Raw genomic sequence first — 25,830 nt, forward strand, 5'->3', positions numbered from 1 at the left:
CTTCCCAGCGCGCTCGTGCGTTTCACTCATTACGCAGAGGAAGCCGCTGTGAGGAACTGGACGGATTCATCGTATAGAGGATCATTTGAAGGTTTTCATGCATCACATCACTCTCTTTGTCACGATCCACGACCTGACGACATTTACGATTTACGAAACCCGCTACGACTTTGTTTGCTTCTTCCGTCAGGGAACAAGCGGCATCTAGAAACACTGAGGAATTCGAAAGAAATTACACCCACCCCCTCCGTTCGGTATGGCTATCGATGTCCCTCGCCAATACGTGCCTTTGACATGCCACGGGCATTCTCGCCCTGTGCCGCACATTGGCTTCTCCAACCTGGAAAAGGAGGAGACGTACTACCTGATCTCTGCCTGCAAAGGTAAGCGCCTCGCACTTTGCTACTTTTCCTTGCTGACGGTCTTAGATGGTAATCCTATGCTTCGCGATGGAGTCACTGGAGATTGGTTAGTCGACCGGTTTCGCGTCATCAACCAGGCTAATAAAGTAGGATCGGCACATTCATCGGCCACAAGGGAGCTGTTTGGCAGGCGAGACTGAGTCCCGACGCATCGAATGCTGCCACCGCCTCGGCCGACTTTACTGCGTACGTTCCTCTTGTCGACGAGAAATCCCGTTACTGACAGGAGTGCAGCAAGATCTGGGACACCCACACCGGCGAGATACTCTACACCCTTCAGCACGACCACATCGTTCGAGCCGTCGCATACCCTCCCGACAACTCCGACCTCGTTGCCACTGGCGGCATGGAAAAGAAGTTGCGCGTCTTTGACCTGTCTGAGCTCGCCGTCTCTAGCCCTGGCTCTGCAGTAACGATTCCGGCGTCTGCTGGCTTTGAGATTGGCGAAGGCATTCATACCGACTCGATCAAATTCATCTGCTGGACCCAGGATCCCAATGTCATCATCACTGCGTCTGGAAAAACGCTTCGATGGCTTGATCTCCCGAGTCGCGCCTGCATCCACGAAAAGGTGCTGGACGGCGAGATCAAATCCTGCGAGATGATTTCTCTGTGCCCCAGCGTCTCATCGCCCAACGACATCGGAGGGGGAAAGCCTGTACTCGCTGTGGCGGCTGGCAAGACGGCCTACTTCTGGGGCGAGGAGCGAGCCATGACTGAACTCAAGCACATTACTTTACCAAATTCGATCGCCAGTGTTGCTCTGGATATCAAGGGACGCAAGCTAGTCGTTGGAGAGGAGCCTGGCACCTGGGCCAAGGTTATTCGCTACGACGACGAGGTGGAATTGGATACCCACAAGGGCCACCACGGCCCTATCTGGTCTATCGCCTTTTCGCCCGACGGCAAGCTGTACGCAACGGGGTCTGAGGACGGCACAATCAAGATGTGGAAGAACTGCGACGGATTTTATGGACTCTGGCGCGGTGCTGGCACGGAACGCTCAGGGGAATAGAGACTCTCTGAAAAGGGAAGCCATCACGTCTCGGGCATTGACAGCAACTGCTCACGCGGTCGCACCTTTACGCCCAGAAGCAGCCGCGAATCGGATGTCAGCTTCGAGACGCCAACGGACACTCCCGATAGCTCGCTAGCGACGGTCAAGAGCGATGACTACGAGTCGCCTCTGAGCCAGCGCTCGACCGACTTGAGCTAAAGTCAGATTATTTGATACACGAAACGTTGCTGCAGTTGTACAATGACAAGATACATGTTAGATTAAAGCGCTAGACAGCTAGAAGCGGCCCAGAGCGTGTAATATATTATCCTTGCTATAACCTATCAGAGCTACAATCAATTTGATGCTGTTGTTCACACCTGTTTTTTTGTAGTCTATAATGTCTTTTCGTGTCTTGATTTCGTTCAAAAGTGGCCGTAGGTCGTAGGTCACTGCTTTCTCATGCAGGTCCGCATTCACAGCGAAGAAAATTCCTATTAAGAGTTGGGGCCGCTATTGATCCCGCCGCAAGCTTGGCCAGCCTACCATGTCTAGGATGTGTCGTCATCGGGGATTTGAAAGCCGCTTTCGAACCAGAATACACCATCGGGGCAGCTTGAGATAGATTTTGCGAGGTCTAGCTAAGCAGCGACAGGCTGGCCGCCGTTTGAGTCAGGAGAATATGCTCGTCAGAATTTTCTGTGATTGTTCTCTCTAGTGATAAAGACCTTACAACCTCTGCTTTCTAAGAAACTCAACGCAGTTTATCAATCCCTTACCCCTCGATCCTAGAATGGCGCTGGCACCAGAACAGCTACTATCAATGAACCGCAGTCTTGAAACCGCGAAAGTCTGTATGGGCATGAAGCCGTTTGCGTTGAACAATTTCAAGGTCATTATCCATCCCTGAAACAATTTACCTGCTGTTTGAGTGTCGTAGTGGTCGAGGTGTGGCTTGCCAGTGTCCACTCCCGAGCCGGTGAGGTCGTCATCGGCCAGCAAACTTGGGCCCATCGTTTGAGAACCATGGTCTTGGTCTGCACAAAGCAACGAGTAGCTACGCGTACCTCCTTCTTTTGATTCCTCTCTTTGGAGAAGGCACCGTCTTGTCCCAGGCCGTATTCCAATCTTCCATAATCACGTCGGCCCCTCCCGTTTTGCAGTCGCTCTTGGCGGCAACCTCGCCATGTTCCTGAGGTTGCTTTCGTTTATCGCTCGTGGCAATATTTGCATCAAAATCTCTGTTGTACCTGCGTAGGCGCTCTTCTATTTCCTCGTATTCGCGATAAAGCTCAAAGCTTTCCTGGTTACTGTTATGGGCTAGCATCTTCTCGTATAGTTCGACTTTTCGTGCGTTGAGGTACGAGACCATCATCGCGGATGACGAGTCAGACATTCTCAAAGGTTCGGTATGCTGGGGTGTGGATTTCGCAGTGGAAAAGATTTGCAAGACTTGAAGATCGCGCTTGCTTTATAATGTGGTCATTCGGTCCGTACTACCGGGCCGCGGTGTACCATTGTGACCACCCGTGTACCGCTATATACGAATGATTCAGAGCACATCAATTTGCTAGCCATCGTGCAGTATGCCTTTTTTCATGTTTCATCAAATGTATTATTATTAATATTAGATATTGTCATTATTATTATGTGGTATATTTGTACAGCTCCAGCGACGACGCCTCGTCGCCTGGCAACTCAGCCGGCCGTTCTGCCTCCCTCCTTTGTCTATTCTTCTTTCTTCGGTAGCACACGCAGCAGCATATACAGCCCGTAATGAGCAGAAACCCGATTACAGTCGGTAGCACAATGGCAATGTACACCAGCCCATCGTACTGGTGCTTGTCCGGCGAGTCCTGCAAGCTTCTGCATTTCTTGCGACCTGTGGCCTCTGAGCCGGGAGTCCACGTAGGTATTTGCACGTCGTAGCAGAGATCCATAGACGGCGGCTGGGGTGTCAGAGTCGGAGCATCTTTGGCCATCCACTCAATTTGCCACGCGGCGTGAGCGCTCACGATGAGTGTCGTGGTCGTCAGCCCAGACGTGGCGGCCTGTGTCTTGGAGACGAGCTTCGTACAGGCCGGCCCAAAGTTGGGTATGCTATAGTACGTTTCTGTCATAGAGAAACCGCTGTAGCAGCATTTACATTAGCAAGCTGTCACATATAAAGACAGTCCCTGGCTCAGTACACACCTCGAACAACAGACGGCGTCAAAGGTGACAGAGGCAGCATCGCTGGGATTTGGATAATACTGCGGGCCATCTACTTTCAAGTTGTACGCGACCCAGTCGCTGGGGCACACGCCCGGCCGCAGGACAATGGTTGCGCCGTCTCGGTGAAGGTTGGCACCGGACGCCTGGCAGCCGGACGTGGTTTGGGGAAACGCTGCGTACGCGGTGATATGCGTCGCATCGCCGCTCAAGCCTGTGCGGTAGGTGATTGTGGTGTCAAAACTGTCGGTACAGCTCGCCGGCACCACAAAGGGCGTTGTCAGAGCAGGCGCCGCCGCCGCGACGGTTGTCGTCGAATTCATCGGTCGACGAGAAAGATCTGCTGTGAGGCCGGGATTGGAACTGCTGGCGGAGCGACGTGGGTCTTTAAAAAGAAAAAGCTCGGCGGAAGAGCAGGCTGTAGATGGGCCGGGGTGGCTCGACAGGGCCAAGGGGCCCAGCGTAGACCAGGGGTAGCAAACTACGGTGGGAACGGTAAGGCTTTTAATTATTCGCAGGCCGATAGTTCTGCACTAGGCAGGGGTTCTTGCGGGCAATTCTTCACAATCATCTAATCAAATAGGGTAAAACTGATAACCTTGTAACGGCTCGATACGATTTAATGCGACTGTAGAATGGAAGCCAAGTCCCTGCAACTCTGTAAAGTAATTAATTCCAGCCTGTCACTGCCAAGTCTTGAAAGCTCTCGGCTTGCCAAAGAGCAAACAATAGGCTGCTGCAGCACGGATGTAAAACACCTCGATCAAGTGACTCGGTGGCTCGCCCTGTAATGTCGCGTTCCTTCTTGATTCTTATTAGACTGCCACGTTAACCTACTCATCGCCAGAGACCTTTTTCACCATTCAGAGACGCCGCGCCGTTTAGCCCACCGTATTAGCTCCGCGGGCAGTTCGCAAGGCGGCCTCCCAGCTAGGCACCGACCACGGCCGCTGCAGCCTTGCCACTGCAGCCAATCGGCCGCGACACATCTCACTAGGCATCAACCACATCTTCGCCAAGGCTTTGTTTTGAAAGCGGAGTGAACGCCTTGAAGAAGTATATAAAACGAGGCGTCGCGGCCGTTGAGCATGATTTATCTTTTTGTTCTTCTTCACATACCATCCCGACCATCGCTTACAGCAGACACATCGTCTACCTTGCTTCCAGTTTTACGAATACCCCGCGTATCAACTATACGTCATTTTGCCACCCAACACATCACTCAAAATCAAAACGAGGGTCCAACCATGAATCGCTCTCGGAGAATTCCGCTGTATGCCAATATCAACAATGGCTACTGCGGCTGCATTGTCATCTTCAAAAACGAGCACAAGTACCTACCTCTTACACAAGTCAGCGCCCACGCCACACTGCTCGCCTCCACGTCCCGCACCACTCTCACTCAAACTTTCAAAAATCCAACATCAGAGACTATCAAGGAAGCGCGCTATGTTTTTCCACTCTTTGACGGCGTCTCTGTAGTCGCATTCACGTGCACCATTGGCAAGACTGTCATCAAGGGCGTCGTCAAGTCCAAGCCCGAGGCCAAGAAGGAATTCGACGCCGCCGTGGCCAAGGGCCAGCAAGCAGGCCTACTAGAGCAGTCTGACAGAGCTTCGGATGTCTTCACTACAGCGCTAGGAAATGTCGGACCCAACGAAGAGGCCAGGGTAGAGATTACATATCTCGGAGAACTCAAGCACGACGCCGAGGTCGATGGGCTGCGCTACACCATGCCCACCCACATTGCTCCGCGTTACGCCGATGATTTAGTCCTGCCTATTCCAGTCCATCAGTCAGACGTCATCACAACAGACGCGTCTTTGAGGGTCACTGTCGATGTAGACTTGGCGACTGGGGCTGCCATCAAGAGCTTGCAGTCCCCGTCACACCCCATCTCCGTCAACATCGGCACCACGTCTACACGTCCCAACGACAATCCTTCCCTGCAATATGCTTCGGCCAGCCTTACGCGCTCCGATGGGCAGCTCGACAAGGACTTTATCGTGCAGGTATGCGCCAAAGGCCTAGGTGACCCGTCGGCCATCCTCGAGACGCACGCGACTATGCCCAACCGCAGGGCGCTCATGGCCACTCTGGTGCCACGCTTCAACCTCGCGGTGGAAAAGCCCGAGGTCGTCTTCATCTGCGACCGCAGTGGCAGTATGGACTCGGGCACGCGTCTGCCCAACCTGGTTGCGTCGCTGCAAGTCTTTCTCAAGTCACTGCCGGTCGGCGTCTTGTTCAACATTTGCAGCTTTGGCTCCTCACATTCGTTCCTATGGCCCAAGTCGCAGCCCTATAACCAGGCGACGCTCGACGAGGCAACAGCGCATGTCAAGAGCTTTTCGGCAAACTATGGCGGCACGCGCATCCGCGAGCCTATCGAGGCTACGTTCAACAATCGCGAGCGGTCGCGAAATCTGGAAGTGTTTCTGATGACAGATGGCGAGACGTGGGATGAGAATGGCACCTTCGAAGCGATCAACCGAGCCGTCAAAGAGGCTCAAGGCGCTATCCGTCTGTTTGCACTGGGTGTCGGCGCTGATGCCAGTCACTCGCTCATTGAGGGTACGGCGCGGGCTGGCCGGGGCTTTGCGCAGTCGGTCGGCGAGAATGAAAAGATGAACAAAAAGGTCGTGCGCATGCTAAAGGGTGCCCTGACGCCGCATATCAATGACTACAGTCTGGAGATCAAGTACGAAAAGGAGGACGACGACGAATTCGAGCTGGTGGAAAAGGTCAGCGAGTGTACTGTGGTGGACAATGGCGAGGAGCCTGAAACACAGCAACCAGCCAAGGCGTCCATTTCTTTGCACGACACATCTGTCAAGGATGAAGACCTGGAGATGCCCGACGCCAAGACGCTCCATCTCCCTACGCTACCCACGCCGACATATCTGCAAGCTCCGCACATCATCCCTCCGCTGTTCCCCTTCAACCGCACCTCTGTCTACGTGTTGCTCTCTGATCAGGGCGCGCACCGCACGCCCAAGTCTGTCGTCCTCAAGGGGACGGCGCCCCAAGGTCCTCTGGAGCTCGAGATTCCCATCACGGCTCTCGCCGAAAAGGGCACCACCATCCACCAACTCGCGGCGCGCAAGGCCGTGCAGGATCTGGAGGAGGGCCGCGGTTGGATCTACGAAGCCAAGCTCACGAACGGCAAGATGCTGAACGAGACGTACGCCATGCAGATGAGCGACGTGGCGCGGGAGGCCGGTGTCAGGCTTGGCGTGGAGTACCAGGTGGTGGGCAAATGGTGCTCGTTTGTTGCTGTCAAGAAGAGGAGCAATAAGACCGCTCACGATGCATCTTTCAGTGCGGCAGAGACGGCACAGACGCCGAAGAAGAGATATGAAGACTGCGACGAGGAGGTCGTGGACTTCGTCGAAATAGGCGACAGCTGCGACGACTGCGTGATAGACGACGGCGCGCAGCCTTTCTCGGCAACCACGCCAGGCAGCGCCGCTCCGAGGAAGAGGGCGATGGCCCAGATGTCGGCGCGCAGGTCGGCTCCAACTCGTGGCATGGCTGCGCCGCCACCACCCGCAGCACCGATATGGGCCTCAGCGGCGACTGCCAGTTTTGGCGGCCGTAGCGCGTACGGTTTCGGCGCGACATCTAGCGGCCTGTTTAGCAGCGCACAGCCGCAGCAGCAGTCGGCCGCGAGTTTCGGCGGCGGTAGTTCGTCGTCGTCGTTGTTCGGGGCGCCGGCCCCCTCGATGAACGCGGCCTCCGGTGGGCTGTTCGGGAGCGCACAGTCATCACAGCCACAACAGCAGCAGCAGATGTCACCGCCGCGACGGCAGCGAATGTCACAGCCAGGGGATGCTGCAACGCTGCAGCAGCTGCAACAGAAACAGCAGCTGCAGATGCAGATGGCCCAGCATAAGCGCCAGCAGCCACAGCAACAACAGCAGCAGCAGCAGCAGCAGCAGCAGATGGCTCAGCACGCGGTCGGCGTGAGCCAGTCTACTTTTGGCAACGCCTCCCCCAGCGGCAACGTCGACGACGACCACGACAAGACACCGCTCGAGGCCATCATCGCGCTGCAGACCTTCAGCGGCAGCTGGACATGGTCGGCGGCGCTGGAACGACTCCTGGGCGTGACGCAGGACGCAGCGAGTAAGGCGCTCCAAGTCACGTCCGAGGCGGCGACGGCGACGTTATGCGCAATGGCATATCTCCAGGCGAAGCTCGCCGACGAGGAGGAGGTGTGGGAGCTGGTGGTGGATAAGGCGCGGGAGTGGCTGACGACGACGCTTTCCTTGGGAGAAGACGACGTCAAGGCGCTGGAGGGCCAGGCACAGCAGGTTCTGGGTTGATGGGCAAGAGGGAAACCTGCGGACGTTGTTTCCGTGCGCCAAGGCACGGATCCGAGCGGGTCGATGAAGGGCAACGACTCAGCGGGCGGGTTTGGCGCATAACGCCTCAAGTGGTCTGATTCATAGCTAATAAAGACGTTGAGTAAAACACCTGTTCATTTTCGTTTATCGCTGTTTTGTGATTCGATGTCTATCTGTGACATTTGTCGCAAGTTGCCCGTTGTTGTCGAGGGACAATGGGCCGCCCAGGGGGGTCGCGTAACGGTGCCACAACGTCAATGGAATGCAGGCAGGACGACTCGACTTTAAACTTTTGTAGAATTTCTCGGTTATCAAGTCCAACATTTGTAAGCTATGCTTGTTTTCACTCCATCTCCAAGCTTTCCAAGAAACTTGGCATAGCGCCAGCGCAGGAGGCGAGTCTGCCCGCCCTCGCATGACACGTAAGCGCCGCAATGGTGTGTAGGCATGACTACCTCTAGCCAAGCAACCAAGCAAGGTGAACCACTCGCCTCCATGTCTAGATTTTAGATGGCGATGATCCAGCTCATCCCTCACTGTCTCTTGCTCTGATTTTTCCTTCTTCTTTTTTGGGCCGACCTCGGCAAGCTCGTTCGCCCTTCCACGTCAGCTCGCGTGCCCTTTGTGTTGACGTCAAATTACTCCGGTGGCACATGTGTTTCTCCTCAAACCAGGCCGATCTTGAACATTTTTAGTGCATGGCTAAGCTTTTGCGGCTCCCGTCTCAGACAAGGGAAAAAAGCTGGCACATCTCCATCAATCGCCCCGTGCACGTCCAATGAGCGATCCGTGCCTGCCATGTCCCGTCCACAAAAAAGCGCGACAGCAACCCGTCCGACTTGTCCAACGCTTGGATCTAGACAGGCGATCGACAGAGCCTGCGACAGTGTGCCGGGTCTGCGCAAAAGAGAGCCATAAAAACTGGCCCATTGTTGCGAACATCACAACTTGTTCTGGAACAGAGCATCTCCACAACGGCGCTCTGCGCATGGCTTGAGGGCGCAACGCCAGGGGGCCGCTGGGCGCCGAGCTGAGAGAGGTTGACCCAGTCAACCAGTCACTCAGTCACCCAGTTCGAGTCGGGGTGGTCACTAAACGGGTCCTGTGGCCCTTGCGATTGTCTCCCCCCTCGGCCCCGTTGCCATCAGAAGCCAAGCGAAGGTTGCCAATTTTGAAGGAGGGAGGAGAACTAACTACTGGTAGGAACATGGGCCACCTTGCTTGCGCCTATCCCAGAACGAGAGAAAAACCGCGGGACCACGTTGCTAATTACCAGTAATGTAGATTGCAAAAAAGTGTAACCGTCAATCCTTCTCAAATAGTGTAGACACCCGCCCCTGCTTGACGATCATAGCATTCCCCTTTCCCTTCTGTTTTCTCGCTTCTCTCATTGCTCACTCATTAATTTGGTTTCCTTTTTTCCTGTTATTTTCCTTCTTGTTAAAGTTCATCTATAAAGTTCATCTATCGGCGGTATAAAAAACGCCGCCAGATACGTTTGGGGCTTTCACCGAAACCCAGATCGCCCTGGCTGCGACGACGGTGACAAATCGACACCGCCAACGTCGACATTTCTCATACGTTCCTTTGCTTGATATTAACTCATCTTTGTTCCTTTATTTATTCTATTCGTTTGCTTCTTTTAATCCAAACTTGTCGTTTTTACGACAGAATCACCGGCTTCTGCAGCCCACCTCCAAACCATTCGCGCATCACAATGGACCCTCGCAACGAGAAGCGAGACCTGCTGCTCCCACCGGAGACGCAAACCATGTACGACACGGCCGTACTATGCGGACGCTACCTCAAGAACCGCGCTGCTTCCGTCTCCAAGGCCGTCAGGTCGACCGGCGCTGTGGCATCGCACCTTACCAGCCCCCGACGGTCGTCGTCTCCCGGCGGCCGCGCCAACCACCACACTACCACGACGCCAAAACCCTCGCGAGGGCAATCCGCAACGGCCTATCTCTCTGGTGTCCGCGGCATCGCCGCCGTCATCGTCTTCATCTTCCACTCGACATGGGCTTACAGCAGAATCGTCGAGGACGGGTACGGCTGGCACGCAGAGGAAGGCGAGAACCTCCACATCCTCCAGCTGCCCTTTGTGCGGCTCGTCCACGCCGGCCACGCCATGGTCGGCATCTTCTTCCTCATCGGAGGCTACGTCAACGCCATGAAGCCGCTTCGACTCATGCGGGAACACCGCCAGGCCGAGCTCGCACCCGCCGTCGCCTCCAGCCTCCTCCGTCGCGGCGTCCGCCTGTGGCTTCCCGCACTGGCCGCCACGTTCACGACAGCGCTGCTCACGTACGCGGGCGTCTTTGAGCCCGCGCGGCACAACATTGATACCCTGGAGGGCGTGTTCAACTGGGCCGACTTTCACCCGGGTCGGCAGGACACGCTGATGGGGACGCTGCGCGACTGGCGACAGCAGATGATACAGCTCATCGACCCGTGGAAGCAGCCGTTCTGGACGCACTACGACCCGCACCTGTGGACGGTGCCGCTCGAGTTCCGCGCCTCGCTCATCGTCTCGCTGAGTCTCTCCGCCGTCGCCTGCTGCCGCGTCGGCCCGCGCCTCGCCATCATGACCCTGCTGACGGTCTTTTCGCTGCGCTTTGACCGGTGGGAGGTGGTGCTGTTCATGACAGGCGCCATGCTCGCCGAGCTGGACCTCATGCGCAGGGACGCGGCGGCCAAGGCGGCGATGCCGCCGCCGATGGCTGACTCGCTGGGCATTGACGACGAGGATGTCGAGGCCAAGCGCGAGGACGTGCCGCGAAGACCCCCGCGGGCGGAGCGCCGCATGATCCAGGGCCTGGGCATCATGCTCCTCGCCCTGGCCGGCATGTACCTCATGTCGTGTCCGCCGGCGCACCCCGAGGAGACGCCGGGCTTCATGCTGGTCTGGGAGTGGCTGGTGCCGAGCTGGACGGGCGACGGGAAGCGCTACGTGCACGGCGCCGGCGCCGTGCTGTTCCTCGTCGCCGTGTCGAGCAGCGCGACGCTGCAGCGGCCGTTCCTGACGTCGACGGCGCAGTACCTGGGCACCATCAGCTACTCGCTGTACATTGTGCACGGGCCGGTGTTGCACGCGGTGGGCTACGTCGTGACGCCGTGGATGCTGGCGCGGACGGGCGACGAGACGGACAGGGACTGGGCGACGGCGATGGTGCTGTCGGGCGCCTTTAACTTTGCAGTGACGCTGTGCGTCGCAGATGTGTTTTACCGCTTCGTCGATGTCGGCAGCGTGCGGGTGGCGGCGGCGTTTCAGCGCATGTGTTCCATGGGTGGGTATTAGTCGGGCGATAGATGGGGACATTCATAGATGGATATAGATACCTGTGCATGGACAATGCACTTGGGACATTTACTAGTGACAGTCAAAGTACATAATTCACAAGCGTTGGTTTTTTCACAACTCCTTACATTCTCTAATGGTGCCATTATTCGCGTGGCTAGTGTCCGTGGCAAAACACAACATCACCAGGATTTCTCATTCGAGAATGATGCAGGTTCGAGTGCAAGGTTGTGGTTCTTGAATGGGTATTATTGCATTAAAGTATTAGCTTTCTAGTAGTCCAGCGCAACGCCAGTTTTGTCAACAGATCCAGGTGTTTTATATGTAAAACGTAAACATAAACAGTCGAAAGAACATGTCCACTGCTCCCCATTTACAGAGCGAAAGCAAGGGCAACAACGGCGACGAGGGCACCGGCAGCGGTACCAGCCGCAGCGTTGGGCGTCTTGGTAGCGCTGGGGGTGGCGGTGGTGGTGGTGGTGACGGTCGCGCTGCTGTCGTCCGAGGTGGTGCTGGTGGTAGTAGTGCCAGTCGTCACGGTGGTCACGGTGGTCGAGTTGGTCCAGGCCGAGGTGGTGCTGTTGAGAGCCGCGCTGGTCGACGCCGAGGAGGAGGAAGAAGAGGCCGAGTCGGTGGTGGTCGCCGAGCCAGAGTGGGAGGCGCCAGCGACGAAGCTGCCGCTGCTGCCAGAGGCGGACGACGCCGAGGACGAAGACGACGAAGACGAGGCGCCGGCGGTGATGGTGACGGTGGCCTGCGAGGTCGAGGCGAGCTGGCTGCAGACGTCCTTGGCGAGGTTCTCGGCCTTGGTCAGGTCAGCGGCGCTGCACTGGGCGATGAGGCAGTCGCCGGCGGCGGCCTGCAGCTGGGCCTGCTTCTCCTTGCGACAGAGGCAGTCGGTGTCATTGAGGGAACAGCCCGTCTCGGGGATGGCCTTGAGGATGCAGCCGAGCTGTGGGAAGGGAGAGGGTCAGTGGTATTGCTCGACCAGAACGCAGCAACATGGCGGTGCTGTTTGGTATGTACTCACGGCGCAGGGAGGGGCCGAGGAGAAGCCCTGGGCGGCGACGAGGCCGACAAAGGAGAGGAGAGCAAAAGTGGCCTGCATTGTGAAATGTGATGCTGACAGTCCGGTAACGAAAGTGGTTTGTGAGTTGCAGGGAAGGATGCGCAACCAGTTCGGAATATACAGTGATGAAATCAGGCTGAGAGAGGAGAAGGGGAAAAAGAGGAGAGGAAGAGGGACGAGGGCGGCGGGTATTAATTTGTTTATATTAAGTGGCCAGGGTCTGCTGCTGAGGAGGAGGGCTTTTGCTCGCTCCTAATAAGAGACAAGCTCGAGGTGGGCAAGCAAGCAAGCAAGCACGTACCAGTATCAGTAGGTAGCGGCCAGGTACAGCCTGTCGGAGCCATGTCGCGACGCTACTGGTGACTTGGTTGGAGTTAGTGCCGCAACGTTAGCGCGCGTAATTTCCTGATGGGCGGGCTTACTATTCATTGCGAAAAGGGAACAATGGAAAGAAGAGGCGGGCTGTCCGAGGTGAGTCAATCGAGATGCAGCCCATCTGAGCAGCAAGTGACGCGCGGGGCATTTTGCAACAAGAAACCAAACGCGAGGCACATCGCAGACCTGGCCTGGCTGTCAGCGGTCTCGCGAGCTTTTCCTTCAGCGTTTGCTCAGTGGCTTGTCAGTGGTCAGCAAGTCCCAATCAGGTACCGTTTGTCCAGGTCTTGTCCAAGCCCTGTTGCCTGTCCAAGCCTTGTCTGGAGCGGTTCCCACTTGGCCCCAAGCCATCTCCTTGTTCCCTGTTCAAACTAGCAACGCCTCTCGCTCTCTTCATTCGCCCATCTGCTGTCGAGACCCGCTCTGTTCCCTGTTTTTTCTTTCATTGTGCTGTTCCTGACTTGGGCAGTTTGCAGTCTGGCCCTGTTCCGCTTGACCGTCGCGACCCTGTCTCAACAAGTCGCTGCAACCACAGGGCGACGCCGTCACAATCAACCAGTCGAAATCTGGTTTCCTTGCTTTTGAAACTAACAAATACGCATGTTTTCCTTTCCATTTGGCTCTGCTCTGTCCAGCATCTGGACTCGGCATCTTCTCACGTGGGCCGGGCCGCCGCTGTTGCAGATGCACTTGTTTGATGTTTGCGCTGATCGCCATTAGAACTTTTGCAGGATATCGGTAGTCATGTAAAAAACAAAAATAAAAAGGATGAATCTCGGTATCGCTGGCGAGGTCAACTTGACAAAACTGCAGTTTGCTGGTGTTGTTATTTTGGTCCAGACACGCCGTGTCGCAGCCCGTCTGCCCCTTTCCGCTCCGTGCCGCTCCCGCCCGTGTTTGTTTTATTAGGCCACAGTCATCAGACTGACTACTAGTAGCCATCGCGCCCGAGTGGTCTGTCTTGCTTCGCTGGTCTGCGTGGTACCATTTTGATACTACCAGCCTGTTACTGCTACGCCTGCACTTCCAACTCATAATCGTCCAACACACTGCCGCCGCCTACCCCAGCCTTGTGCCCTCACTTCCCTGCGATGAGGCTGTACATGCAGATTAGCGATAGAGTTTCTGCGCGGGACGCTCCGCTCCTGGCCCGTATTGGTGGGGGTGCATTTCTACAGATACGAGAGTTCGTCTCGTCATGACGTTGAATCCGTTGAACCTTAGATCCGTCTGGCGCTACGGAGTACAGTGCAAGCAATGGCTGAACAAAACTGCAAATGATTGGCTTCACCTAGCTGCGGAAGCGCCGCGCGAAATCAACGCTGCCTAACAGTACCCTCCCCAGCTGTTCAGGGTAGCCGTAGGCAGGAACGTACTCACAGCCATATGGGAGGGCGACTTTTGTACAATACAGAGGTGTCGTAAACAGTAAAAAATATCTCATATGTCTAGAAGGTACTTGAGGACTTAGATCGATGCTCTAAAGGTAGACGACATTAAATGTATTTGAGCTTGAGTCGTGCCGCACTTCGCCAAAATCAATGTGTCAATGTCATCACTCCCCGTGCAAACGTCAATCGACCGCCAGAGTTCAACACAGGCTCTAAAAACACGACCAAAACTAGAATCTACCAAGAAATGTTGAGTAGACGCCTGGGATAAACCTTCGTCCTTCCTGTTTTAACCAAGCGTTAGATCGTTGCAACTCCGCTGGACCATCGCGTCTGCAGGGTAGCAGCCTTAATGCAGTTCTCGATTTAATGCAACGCGATTTGATTGACATCATTTGGGTCCGCTGGAATCACACGGTGACTCGAAAGACGCTGCTCTCACATAGAATCTTCGTAAGTGAGCGCGAGACTCTCACCCGATTGTAAACATGTTCGTACCTTAATTGCTCAAATGCGGCTCAATGGCCGTGACGCATCATGGGCTGTTGACTGCCTGCATAAAGACAGTCTGTACTGGCCGCAAAAAACAGCTCATCATGATTACCAGTATTAATAACATCATCTCGTATCAGCCGAGCCATCCTTCGTCGGCACTTCGTCTTCCGCACCGAGCTTCCCCGGCCAACCCCGCATCTCAACCCCGGCCAGCCTCATCCGCCTGGGCCGCCACCATCTAGCTCGGAGCATCATAGACGTTGTCTCACGACGGCTCCAGGCTCTCTGTACCGCGATTTGCTTCACAAAAACTCACTCAGCACTGGCACGCATGCAAATCCATCAGCGTCAGGACAACAGGGAGCAAAGACGAACCCTTTACACCGGCTACAACTCCCGCAACTCACAGCTCTTCCTTCAACTTTACGCCGCTGCCCCCCACATCGTGTCCACCGATGCTCGATAGAATAGGGCCGAGATGAAGCCACACCTGTCCGGCTTTAGCAGCTCTTGGCCATCATTAGCTGCCTTTTCCTTGCACCACCGCTCGCACCGGCAGAGACCATCCTCCTTCACCTGCATCCCCGCTCGTTAAACAAGAGACCGCTGCATCTCTCGCTGCGGATTAAGCCTTTACGGGCAATCCCCAGGCTGATCTGCACGCCGCTAGCCACTTGTAGTGTCGTATTCCATCACTTCCACAGGTTACAACGCATCTCCCCCAAATCAGAGACAATGTCATCTCTTTTCGTGCGGAGTAAACAGAGAAGCACAAAAAGTACCTCCAGCTTCCCCCGAGCTACCACGGCTGCGACATTCGCAGATAAAGCTCGCTGCACCCGCACACCTTGCATGGCTGTCTGCCATCTTTCCTTGTAACCCACCTTCATCGATCCCACCGAGCCCAGCATGAAGACCTCTGCGTACCTGCTTGCTGCTCTGCTGAGCCAGGCTCTCGCCCTCCCTGCCAACGAGCAGCGCGCTCCTGCTCCCGACCACGGTCGTGCCAGCGCTGTCCGCGCCGCTTTTCAGACTGCCTGGTCCGGCTACTACAAATATGCCTTCCCTCATGATGACCTGCACCCCATCAGCAACACCTTCGAGGACGACAGGTACTGGAAACTAGATTGCCGAGTCACGTAGCACAGCATTAACCAACACCACACAGAGCTCAATGGGGCCTCACGCCAATTGACGCCCTCGACACTGCCATTGTCATGAACTACAAGGACATTGTCAACACCATCCTCGACTTTATTCCTAGCGTTGACTTTACCACCACGCGCAAGGAGAACGAGACTATCTCTCTCTTTGAAACCACGATTCGCTACATCGGTGGTCTCCTCAGCGGTATGCACACCCATCCAAGCAATTCATGCGACAGTTCCCTAACTTCCTTGCAGCCTACGACCTGCTCAAGGGTCCGTACAAGCGCCTGGCCACCGACCCCAAAAAGGTCGACGCCCTACTCACCCAGGCCGCCAGCCTGGCCGACACGATCAGCTTCGCCTTTGACACGCCGAGCGGCATTGCCGACGGCTACCTGGTCCTGAACCCCGCGCGCAGCATCAGCGGCGCCTCCAGCAGCAACCTGGCCGAGGTCGGCACCCTGATCCTCGAGTGGACGCGCCTGAGCGACCTGACGGGCAACCCCAAGTATGCGCAGCTCGCCGACCGGTGCGAGGCGCACCTGCTCGCGCCCAAGGGCAGCCCCGAGGCCTGGCCCGGTCTGGTCGGCACCGATATCAGCACCAAGGACGGCACGTTCCTCAACAGCCACGGCGGCTGGTCCGGCGGCGATGACAGCTTCTACGAGTACCTCATCAAGATGTACGTCTACGACCCCAAGAGCTATGGCCTCTACCGCGACCGCTGGATCGCCGCCGCCGACTCGACGATGGAGCACCTCGCCTCGCACCCGACCTCCCGCAAGGACCTCACATTCCTGAGCCAGTTTGACGGCCAGACCACGCAGCCCGTCACCGGTCACCGTAAGAACACCTACCCCCACCCAAGGACCTCACGTGCACGATACTAATACCGCGTTACAGTGACCAGCTTTGCCGGCGGCAACTTTATCCTCGCCGGCCTCGTCCTCAAGGAGGACAAGTACACCAAGTTCGGTATCGAGCTCGCCGAGTCGTACTTCCAGACCTACAACGCCACCGCCAGCGGCATCGGCCCCGAAGTCTTCCGCTGGGTCGACGCCGCCAACCCCGGCGGCCAGCCGCCCGCCGACCAGGCTGACTTTTACGCCAAGGCTGGCTTCTGGGTCGACGGCGCCGACTACGTGCTGCGCCCCGAGACGATGGAGTCGCTCTACTACGCCTACCGCGCCACCGGCGACAAAAAGTACCAGGACCTCGCCTGGCAGGGCTTCAACGCCATCGCCAGCAAGTGCCGCGCCGGCAGCGGCTACTCGGGCATCCGCGACGTCACAAAGGCCGACGGCGGCGGCTTCGACGACTTTCAGCAGTCCTTCTTCCTCGCCGAGACGCTCAAGTACCTGTACCTCATCTTTGTCGACGACACGCCGGTCCAGGTCAAGGCCGACAGCCCCAACCAGTTTGTCTTCAACACGGAGGCGCACCCCTTCAAGGTCCGCAACTAGATGTAAATGGAATGCGCGTGCGCGATGAGTTCACGAGATGAAGTAGTACATCTAGGAATGCAGAAATGTAAATATTTACTAGCCACCGCCACCGACGTGTTCGTGACCCGATGTAGAGATGCATGATACGTAGAGACAACCACCAACCATGTCAATGCGGCACTTATACTTAAATGACTGAGCACTATCACTGAGATGCCTTGGCTCTGGCCCTGCTCACCGTGGTCACGTTTGCATCCGATCAGGTGTTAAATAGTTGTGCAACAGACTAGTCATAAATTAATTAGTCTATGTGAGGCTACATTACGATGGTGCTTGGCGCTAGTGCCTGGCGCGCAGCATCTTCTATCGATTCATCAGAGTAATGCAGAGAAAAATAGATTATGGTGAAGAGAATAAAGAATTCACATAAAACTGGCTCATTGGTTTGGAAAGGAACCGCGCTTATTCCTTCTGCACGTTACAAGAGAAGAGCAGCGGCCAGCATGCCGGCGATGACGGCGACCGCTCTGGACACAGACTTGCTCGGGCTGGCGAGGCCAGTAGTCGGGACTTGAGTCTGGGTGCCAGTGGGCTGGCGGGTGCTGGAGGAAGCGATGCCAGTCGAGGCGACTTGCGAAGAAGCCGACGCAACGTGCGAAGAAGCAGAGGGAGTGACGCTGGACACGCCAGTGGACACGCCGGTAGACGGCAGCGACTGGATGCTGCTGGAGGCCTTGGGGACCGACGACGAAGCAGTGAGGCCGGTGGATGTCTCAATCATCACGGGAACACCAGTGGCGCAGTTGCCACCACGGCAGCCCGCCTCGGTGGAGGAAGCGCTGGGCTTGTCGGTGTTCTTGCTGCAACCGGGGCAGACAGTGCTAGTGACGACCTCGGTGGTGACCTTGCCGACGGGGCAGTTGGTAACCGTCGGGGCGCAGCTGGTGATGGTGTAGACCTTGGTGACCTTTGTGGTGATGGTCTCGGGCTGGCCGGGAGCGCTGCTCGAGGGCGACGGCGCGGCGGTGGCGGTGGGGGTCACGGGGCAGATGGTGGTGTACAGCGGGATCGTCTCGGTCACGACGTGGCCCTTGCCGGGGCAGTTGGTGACGGTGGGAGCACAGCTGGTGACTGTGTAGGTCGTGGTCGTGTAGACGACAGAAGTGGTCCACTCCTCCGACGAGGTGGTCACAGCCGGGGCAGAAGTGCTCGACGAGGAGCCCGTCGTGACGGGGGCACCAGTGGTGGTGCCGGGAAGAGTCGAAGAGGTGCTTGCAGAGCCTGACGTGGATGAGGAGCTAGTGCTGGTGGGCTGCGTAGATGAAAAAGATGAGGAGTCGGTCGTGGTGGCGGTCGACGAGGACGAGTTGGACTCGGTGGAGGACGACGTGGGAACAGTAGAAGACGAAGAGGTAGTAACGGCAGAGGAGGAGGTCACCGAGGACGAGTCGCTGCTGCTTGTGGGAGGCACCGAGGAGGAGGTGGTGTCACTGCTTGTGCTGGTAGGGTTGCTGGTGGTCACCGCGGAAGTCGAGGAGCTGCTACCACCCGCGCTCGAGCTGCTGCTGCTGCTGCTGCTGTTGTCGGTGGTGGTGGAAGACGTGCTAGACGAGGTGGGAGTAGAGGAACTTGTAGAGCTGATAGTGCTGGAGCTGGAGCTGGAGCTGGAGGAGGTAGGCGTGGTGGTGGACGACGAGGTGCTGGTGCTAGTGGGAACAGAGCTGGTGGTGGTCGAGCTGGTGGTGGTGCTAGACGTAGTGGAAGTCGTCGTAGACGTCGTGGTGCTAGACGAGGTGCTGGTCGACGAAGTTGTGGTAGAGGTGGACGTCGTCGTGGTAGAGGACGAGGTGGGATCTGGGATGAAGCCCTGCTCGAAGTAGCGGATGTCCTTGACCTTCCAGTAGACATCCTTGAACTCCTCGGGGTTGTTGCGCACGTAGTCCTGGCACACGTTTACGCCAGTCTTGGCGGCACACTCCTGGCCCCACGTGGCGTCCACAGCAGTACCGCAGAAATCAATGTTGAGAATAAGCTTCTGGGGACCAAACTGTCTTTTAATGTTGCAGAGGCCGTCGTGGACCTCGATGACGGGCTTGCCCCAGGCAGCAGTGTCGGGATGCTTGGAGTCGATGTTGCTGGGGGCATTGCCGTGAGACCAAGTAAAGACGCGGATGTAGCTATCCGTCCATTCCATGGCATCTATGAGGTCTAGTTAGCCCCATTCGCATACAGGATGTGCAAAAGTACGTACAGATACCGCCGTCCGAGGAGCCCCAAGGTCCCTGCGTGTCGACGACGTTGCAGCCGAGGTTGTAGGGATCGTTGGAGCAGTCAGGTCGCAGCATCGAGCCCGTGCTACCAGCCGAGTTGATGACGCAGCGACCGACATCCTCCACATGGCCAGTGTGGAAAGTAGGGTGGTTCTGCGTAGCAAGGCTCCAGTTCTCATAGATATCAACCTCGCCACCGTTGGGCCATCCGCTGGCTGGGCTGTAAGTCCAGCTGCAGCAAGAAGAGTTAGTGTGGGATCAGACATGGAAATTACACGAGAAGGGTCACTTACAATGCCGGCCAGGTGCCGCAAGCCGACTTGGGGAGGTGGTTGAAGCGGGCGATGAAGAGACCCTTCGTGTAGTCCTTCTTGGACTCGAGACGGATACTGGGACGACCCTTGTCATCGGGGGACCATTTTTTGTTCTCATGATCGACACCAATATAGACATTATCTCCTTCGTACTTGATCAGACCACTGGCAAATGCGTCTTTGCGGCTTTTGTAGTTGACGAAGCCCAGGTTGGGATCGTCTCCGCCCCACCTGCTCTGAACGTTCTTGTCAGCACTCGATAGAACAGCTCAAGGCCATGAAGGAACCCATACCTCAAAGAAATCAAACTCGTTGAAAAAGTTGGACACATCATACGTCTCCTTCAGGGAGAAGACGGTGCCTGAAGCGGTGCTGGCGCCGGCCAACAGCACGGCCAGTGAGGTTGCGAAAGGACCCATATTGCTCAGAGAACGAATGACTATTTAGCAAAGTAAAAAGGAATGTGGACGACGTGCGATACGTCAGTGGACGAGCTCAAAGGGGCTCTTGAAAAGATACAACGAGCAATGGAGGCGAGATGGGATGGTTGACAGGAAAAGGTCAAGCGGCGCGAGAATACTGCGCGTGGCGCCCTTATCATTACAAGCGCTCTCCTTTCGACTCAACTCCGGCGAGTCGGAGAAAGGGCCGCCCAGGCCAAGCCGTGGCGCGACATCGCAAGCCATCTGATGTCCCCAGCATGCGACGGGACCTCGGAATGATTGCTTGTAATGCCCTCCCCGGTCTGGAGCCAATCGAGGCGTCCAGCTACCAATAGGCTGGATACCTTGATCGAGTCTGATTTGCTGCTGCTTCCCCTGCCAGCCCCCGCTTGGCTCCTGTAAGCCACATGAGCAAAGGTGCTTGCTTTTCTTCATCAGTGCCTAGAGGGCATATGGAGCCAAAGGCAGCAGCAGCGGCGCAAGAGACCTTTTTCGACAAAGGCTCCCGCAGGAGACCACTCGGCGACATCCATGTGGAGATGCACCTGAGTGAATGGTGACCAAGTAAGGCTGTGGGCGGAGATGTGATGGCGCTAGCCACCTCGCATGGCGACAAGGGTCTCTGAATGCCAACGTTACCAAGAAGGCCGACCCGAGCGGGTACATTAGGTGAGTTTTGTTTTCCGGTAACTAGGTAATAAAAATCCTTCGTGTGCGGGCGTCGCAGCCTCTCTTGACCTGGCTGCCCAAGAGAAACGTGCCCAGCTAAGAGCAGGGCAATTTAGCGTCGATATTAGAAGGTGCCCACCGCCGCCGTTGGCAGACCGAGGGTAATGCGAAGAATTTCTCTAACTTAGTGGGCGTCAAAGATGCCTGCTGCAGGAAACCACGATGCAGACTCGGAGCGGCGGCATTGTCTGGCCTTAATTCTCAACAAGGAAACCAATTGAGACAAGAGCACTTCTCCCGCAAAAGCAACCTCGGCGCCCGTTGAGCGCATCGCTTCCATCTTTCACCATTCACCGAGCGAGCTTGATGGTGTGCGTAATTTCCCCTGCATTAGCCCCAGTGGACTATTTGCAAGCCACCTTTTTTTGGCATCTTGACACAGCCAGTGCGCTGCCTGCCTGGCTCTAGCCAAGCCGGTTCAGGCGGCACCGCCCATGGCCCAAGAAATAGATTGACCCAAATTAACAAGGCAGGCTGATGAAGTCTATGCTGGTTCGGCCGCCTTTCGTGGTTCGCACAGATAAGCCAATGGGATGGCTGATTTGAGCCACGGGCAAGCCTCTTGGAGGCTCGAGGAAGCTGGCTAGCCAGGTGCCCAAAACTGTACGCCGAACACTGCCAGGCGTGTTATCCGCACACCGATATAACTCGAAGCCTGGAAAAAGAGGCCAAAGCAATACAACGGCCATGGCTGTTGAGGCTTGTAGAAGCAGGCAAAACATGCGAGGCCCATTGACAGCTGGTCCATCGTCGGAAAAATATTTAAATTGACACTTTACGTGGGGGCTGCGACGGCTGGCCTGGATCAGCACACTCTGTTGCTTCTTTTGTGTGCACTAGATTGCCGATCCGGCTGGAGCCTGTTGGCCTAGATCCTGTCAACCTGCGTGATCATGTAATGAAGAGCAGCGGTTCTAACAGTCCGTTCGCTCCGGTGAAATGGGTATATCCTGGACGTGCTTCTTTGATCTATTCGTGTACTGAATATTCGCGAGCATATAAGGAGCCAAATAGCTTGCTACACGTCAAGTGTCGGCCACGGCATGGTGGCAGATGTGGCTGCACCGGCAGTTGGTATCGCGAGTGTGTGGACTTGAGGCTGAAGACTAAGGCGCAATGCTTTTCATAATGTCGCAAAGTTTATTTCTGTTGGCCGAGAACAGAATAAAAAAAAAGGAACAAAGACAAAAAAGAATAAACGACGCAATCGATCTACGTCGCAAAATTCCACTGCTGGCACCACAAAGCCATCAGTTCCGGTGTAATTGCCTCCATGCTTGCCAGTGTCTTGCTCGCCACCTGCGCCTTGTCCGTCGCAAACCTTGCGCCGGGACCGTTCTCTGCACCCTCCGCCATGGCCTTGTACGTATCGAGCAGCTTAATCGCCGAGAGGCTGGACGAAGCCGGCGCATTCTCGACAGCCTTGGTCCATTCATCGAGGCTCACTAACTGCAGCCTCTTGCCTCTCTGCTCGTAGAAGCTGACCACGGCAGGCGCAATCGTCGACCAAGAGGCTGTCTTGGGATTGACGAGGTTGAAGAATTCTGCCCCGCTGCTAAAGTCTGTAGCCTCGGAAGTATAAGCTGCCATGTCGAGGATGGTGCGCGCAACTTTGTCGACAGGCACCCAGTCAACCGCCATGCTACCCAGGCTTTCAGGCAAAGAACCCAGCTGAACCGAGGACTCGATGATCGTCGGCAGCCACTCATGAACGTTCCAAGAGCCCTGCTGTGTCGTCGGCCCAGCCACCTGACCAAGACGTACCACGGCGGCAGGAACACCAGCAAGCTTCGCGGCAATGTCCAGCACGATGCTGCTGACCTGCTTGGACTGGCCGTAACCCATCGACGCGAGGCTGAAGTCTGTCAAGTTGGTCTCTGGGACGGCAGACTGCGTAGACCATTTATCGACGGTCCCGATCGACGAAATAAAAGTGATCGAAGCCTTCACAGTAGCCTTTTGCGCAGTGTCAATCAGGTTGCGAACGCCACGAATGTGGCCCTCAAACGATTGGACCGCAATATTGAAGTTGACCGGCCAAGCGTTGTGAATAATGCAATCGACCGACTGCTGTACCTCTCTGAGATCATCTGCCTTCAGGCCCAAGTCCGGCCGCGAGAGATCAGCATGCAAGAAGATGACCTTGTCAAAAACGGTAGACAGGCCACGTTCTCTATTGGCTTCGAGCTGCTTTGCCCGACCGCCGTCATCGGACCGATTCAGGCAAATAACCTTTGCGACCTGATTGTCGTGGATCAGGAAGTGAAGGAAATAAGATCCGAGACTACCAGTTGATCCAGTCAGAACAACAGTCTTGCCCGTAGACTTCGCCGGCGGGCGGCTGTCGCTGCTCTTGGCAAGACCGGCGCTATACTTGTCCACCAAAGCTTGGAGGACTTCAGTTTGTCTGTGTACCCCGTTACTCTGTCTACCGTGGATCCGATCGAACAGAAATTTTGACAACTTGGTAACGGTGCTCTGCGCATATACGTCCCGCGGTGCGAGAGATGCCAAATCTTCGGCGACCCCAGCAATCTTCAGACCCGCGGTAATTCTTTTGGCAATGTTAATAACTTGCAGTGAATCGATTCCCTGCAGAAAAAAGTCGTCTTCATCCTCCATGGCATCTCCAGGCGAAGCTCCGTTGAAAAGAGATCGAATGCCCGTAGTCAGGCTCTCGACGTTAGTAGTGTCCAGCTGAGCTGCCTCAATGACCTCTTGTGCCGAGAAGAGATCATCGATTTCCTTTTTGTACATCTTGATCACGGCACCACGTCGCAAGGAGCCCTTTGGAGAGTAGAGAAAAGGCTTTTCGGGGTTCGATAAAGTGACAAGATGACGAGCAACACGCCCATGCTCAACGGTTGCTGCGTTGGCCTTTTCGATGACTGGCCAGACCTTCTCAATGAGCGCTCCCTTTTGCGCCTCGTCGAGCGGCCATTGCACAGGCTCCAGAATCATGCCGGCTTGGAAGTGGCCGTGGCCGACAACGAGCGCCTGCCGAAGATCGGGATGCATAGACACGGTTGTTTCAATGCTGATCGGGTTTAGCTTCTCGCCATTACTGAAGACGATGATGTTGTCCAAGCGGCCCTGTGAGCGCCAGTGCCCTGGCAGAGTTGGATGCTTTTCGAACAGGTCGCCCGTCTTGTACTCGGTCGCGTCGGGAAACGTGTAGAAGATGGACTGAAACGGCTCCTGTCGAACAATGGTCTGCTCGTAGATGTTCTCGCCGACGTGGTCATATTTGCAGCCAAATAGCTTGTTGTCGAAAATAAACCAATCCCAGTTCTTGTAATTGGTCTGCCAATACAGAGGGTAAATATGGTACCTGACAGCGTTAGGCTCGGCAGACTCTGCTCTCATGTCGCGAGACTTACTCGGTGCTCCCAATGCAGTTATTGAGCTTGACACCCTGTGACGTAAGATCATCACCCACCTGCTTCGAAATACCACCTAAGCGATTGTGTGAGCAGCGGGAGTCAATTGTTGTAGAATGGCAGCGGGAATAACTCACCACCGCCGCAACAGACATAACTCAGTTGCTTCAGCTTCTCAACACCGCCGTCGAGCCTCGCTATATCCTCCACAGTGGACGGTGGGAGTAACACAGCATCGCAGTCGGCAGCCTCGTAGCCTTTCACGACATTCTCAGCTGTCAAGGGCTTGTCGGCAATCGCGAGCGTCATCGGCTTGCCCCAGAATGTCGGGATGTTGACAAAGCAGTACAGACCAAACGCATGGAAAAGCGGCACTTTAGGGGGGCTGTTAGCAGAGAAGGCGCCGAGATGCATGCAAGCTAAACGTACGTGGACAATACGTGTTTTTGGAACAGGTTGCCATGGCCTCCATGACAAAGGTAGAGCCCTCATACTCTAGAAAATTGTGATAGTTATCCGCCGATGTAAAAAGACCCTGTTTGCAGTAAATAGGCTTTGGAATACCAGTGCTGCCACTCGTGTGCATTATCACTACAGGATCGAACTCGGCCGACTCGAATGTCTCGTTGTAGGGATGAATAGGCGCAGGCGCATCGTCCAATACTTGGTCGAGGCCCAGCATCGCCATCGCTCCGACGCCAGACTCCTGCACCCAAGGCTGGATTCTCCTGGCGTATTCCTTGCTATACAGTAGTTTCTGGCATTTTGTTACTTGAAGTAGTGAGACTTGGCTTTCCGTATTATTGCGTGTAGACGGGAACATGATCTAGCCCCCATGTTAGCCACTCGCGCCACCAAAAAAAGTCGCAACACTTGGTACTAACCTGGTAGCCAGCCTTCGCACCTGCGGCAAAGAGCACCAGGTACCGGGCATCGTTTGGTCCGACGTAGGCAAGGCTGGGAAATGACTTGTGCTCCGGTTTACCGAACCGCTCGACGAGCCAGTTGGCTGTGCGGTTCACGGCGTTGGCGTGCTGCCGCCAAGTAATGGCTTTCCAGCCATCCCGCTCATCCGAGGAGCGTGGCGCATAGATCCATGCTCGATCAGGATGAGCTTTGGCGGTCTCGTCGACGACGTTGACATAGAGGCGGCGCCCGTAAGGTCCACCGAAGGGAGTGTGCCCGCTCTTGGCCATTTTCTTGCAAACACGGCGGATATGTAAATTGCTGCTAAATAGGAAGGAGTATGATTAATTGTCTACAGAAACACGCAGGACGTTTGAGGGAACGGCCGCGACCTTTATAAGACAATCTGCGGCAGCTCTACACGAAAAGAAATACTACGTCAGGTCTCTCCACTAGGGTCGTATCGTCTACGCTGCTTAGAACATAAAATTATCGCAAGGAAACTCAAGTGGTGAAGCCGATCACACCGGTCGGAAACATTGCTCGCTAGCGTGTGGCGACTAGAAGTTGCCGAAACGGCGAAACGGC

General features: G+C 55.8%; 8 protein-coding genes across 8 annotated transcripts; 4 read left to right on the plus strand and 4 right to left on the minus strand.

The window, feature by feature from the left end:
- Positions 1 to 256: 256 nt before the first annotated feature.
- LMH87_001561 (uncharacterized protein) lies at positions 257 to 1,437 on the plus strand (the record flags this gene model as incomplete). Its single annotated transcript, XM_056192854.1, has 4 exons — positions 257 to 383; positions 429 to 468; positions 513 to 608; positions 657 to 1,437. The coding sequence occupies 4 exons, from the start codon at positions 257 to 259 to the stop codon at positions 1,435 to 1,437; spliced, it is 1,044 nt and encodes a 347-aa protein (XP_056049949.1).
- Positions 1,438 to 3,065: 1,628 nt separating this feature from the next.
- On the minus strand, positions 3,066 to 3,953 carry LMH87_001562 (uncharacterized protein; the record flags this gene model as incomplete). The annotated part of the gene is made up of 2 exons (XM_056192855.1): positions 3,066 to 3,549; positions 3,613 to 3,953. The coding sequence occupies 2 exons, from the start codon at positions 3,951 to 3,953 to the stop codon at positions 3,066 to 3,068; spliced, it is 825 nt and encodes a 274-aa protein (XP_056049950.1).
- A 924-nt stretch (positions 3,954 to 4,877) lies between these two features.
- LMH87_001563 (uncharacterized protein) lies at positions 4,878 to 7,955 on the plus strand (the record flags this gene model as incomplete). Its single annotated transcript, XM_056192856.1, has 1 exon — positions 4,878 to 7,955. One exon carries the CDS (start codon positions 4,878 to 4,880, stop codon positions 7,953 to 7,955), a length of 3,078 nt encoding a protein of 1,025 aa, XP_056049951.1.
- A 1,738-nt stretch (positions 7,956 to 9,693) lies between these two features.
- LMH87_001564 (uncharacterized protein) lies at positions 9,694 to 11,277 on the plus strand (the record flags this gene model as incomplete). Its single annotated transcript, XM_056192858.1, has 1 exon — positions 9,694 to 11,277. The coding sequence occupies one exon, from the start codon at positions 9,694 to 9,696 to the stop codon at positions 11,275 to 11,277; it is 1,584 nt and encodes a 527-aa protein (XP_056049952.1).
- A 373-nt stretch (positions 11,278 to 11,650) lies between these two features.
- On the minus strand, positions 11,651 to 12,775 carry LMH87_001565 (uncharacterized protein; the record flags this gene model as incomplete). The annotated part of the gene is made up of 4 exons (XM_056192859.1): positions 11,651 to 12,229; positions 12,308 to 12,379; positions 12,648 to 12,709; positions 12,769 to 12,775. The coding sequence occupies 4 exons, from the start codon at positions 12,773 to 12,775 to the stop codon at positions 11,651 to 11,653; spliced, it is 720 nt and encodes a 239-aa protein (XP_056049953.1).
- A 2,741-nt stretch (positions 12,776 to 15,516) lies between these two features.
- On the plus strand, positions 15,517 to 17,218 carry LMH87_001566 (uncharacterized protein; the record flags this gene model as incomplete). Its single annotated transcript, XM_056192860.1, has 4 exons — positions 15,517 to 15,719; positions 15,776 to 15,957; positions 16,011 to 16,598; positions 16,659 to 17,218. 4 exons carry the CDS (start codon positions 15,517 to 15,519, stop codon positions 17,216 to 17,218), a joined length of 1,533 nt encoding a protein of 510 aa, XP_056049954.1.
- A 460-nt stretch (positions 17,219 to 17,678) lies between these two features.
- Positions 17,679 to 20,203, minus strand: LMH87_001567 (uncharacterized protein; the record flags this gene model as incomplete). The annotated part of the gene is made up of 4 exons (XM_056192861.1): positions 17,679 to 19,399; positions 19,452 to 19,702; positions 19,764 to 20,020; positions 20,078 to 20,203. The coding sequence occupies 4 exons, from the start codon at positions 20,201 to 20,203 to the stop codon at positions 17,679 to 17,681; spliced, it is 2,355 nt and encodes a 784-aa protein (XP_056049955.1).
- A 1,965-nt stretch (positions 20,204 to 22,168) lies between these two features.
- LMH87_001568 (uncharacterized protein) lies at positions 22,169 to 25,532 on the minus strand (the record flags this gene model as incomplete). The annotated part of the gene is made up of 5 exons (XM_056192862.1): positions 22,169 to 24,287; positions 24,337 to 24,412; positions 24,474 to 24,710; positions 24,766 to 25,162; positions 25,221 to 25,532. The coding sequence occupies 5 exons, from the start codon at positions 25,530 to 25,532 to the stop codon at positions 22,169 to 22,171; spliced, it is 3,141 nt and encodes a 1,046-aa protein (XP_056049956.1).
- Positions 25,533 to 25,830: the final 298 nt, after the last annotated feature.

The sequence above is a fragment of the Akanthomyces muscarius genome, chromosome 3 (assembly GCF_028009165.1).
Source record: "Akanthomyces muscarius strain Ve6 chromosome 3, whole genome shotgun sequence".
NCBI lineage: Eukaryota > Fungi > Ascomycota > Sordariomycetes > Hypocreales > Cordycipitaceae > Akanthomyces > Akanthomyces muscarius.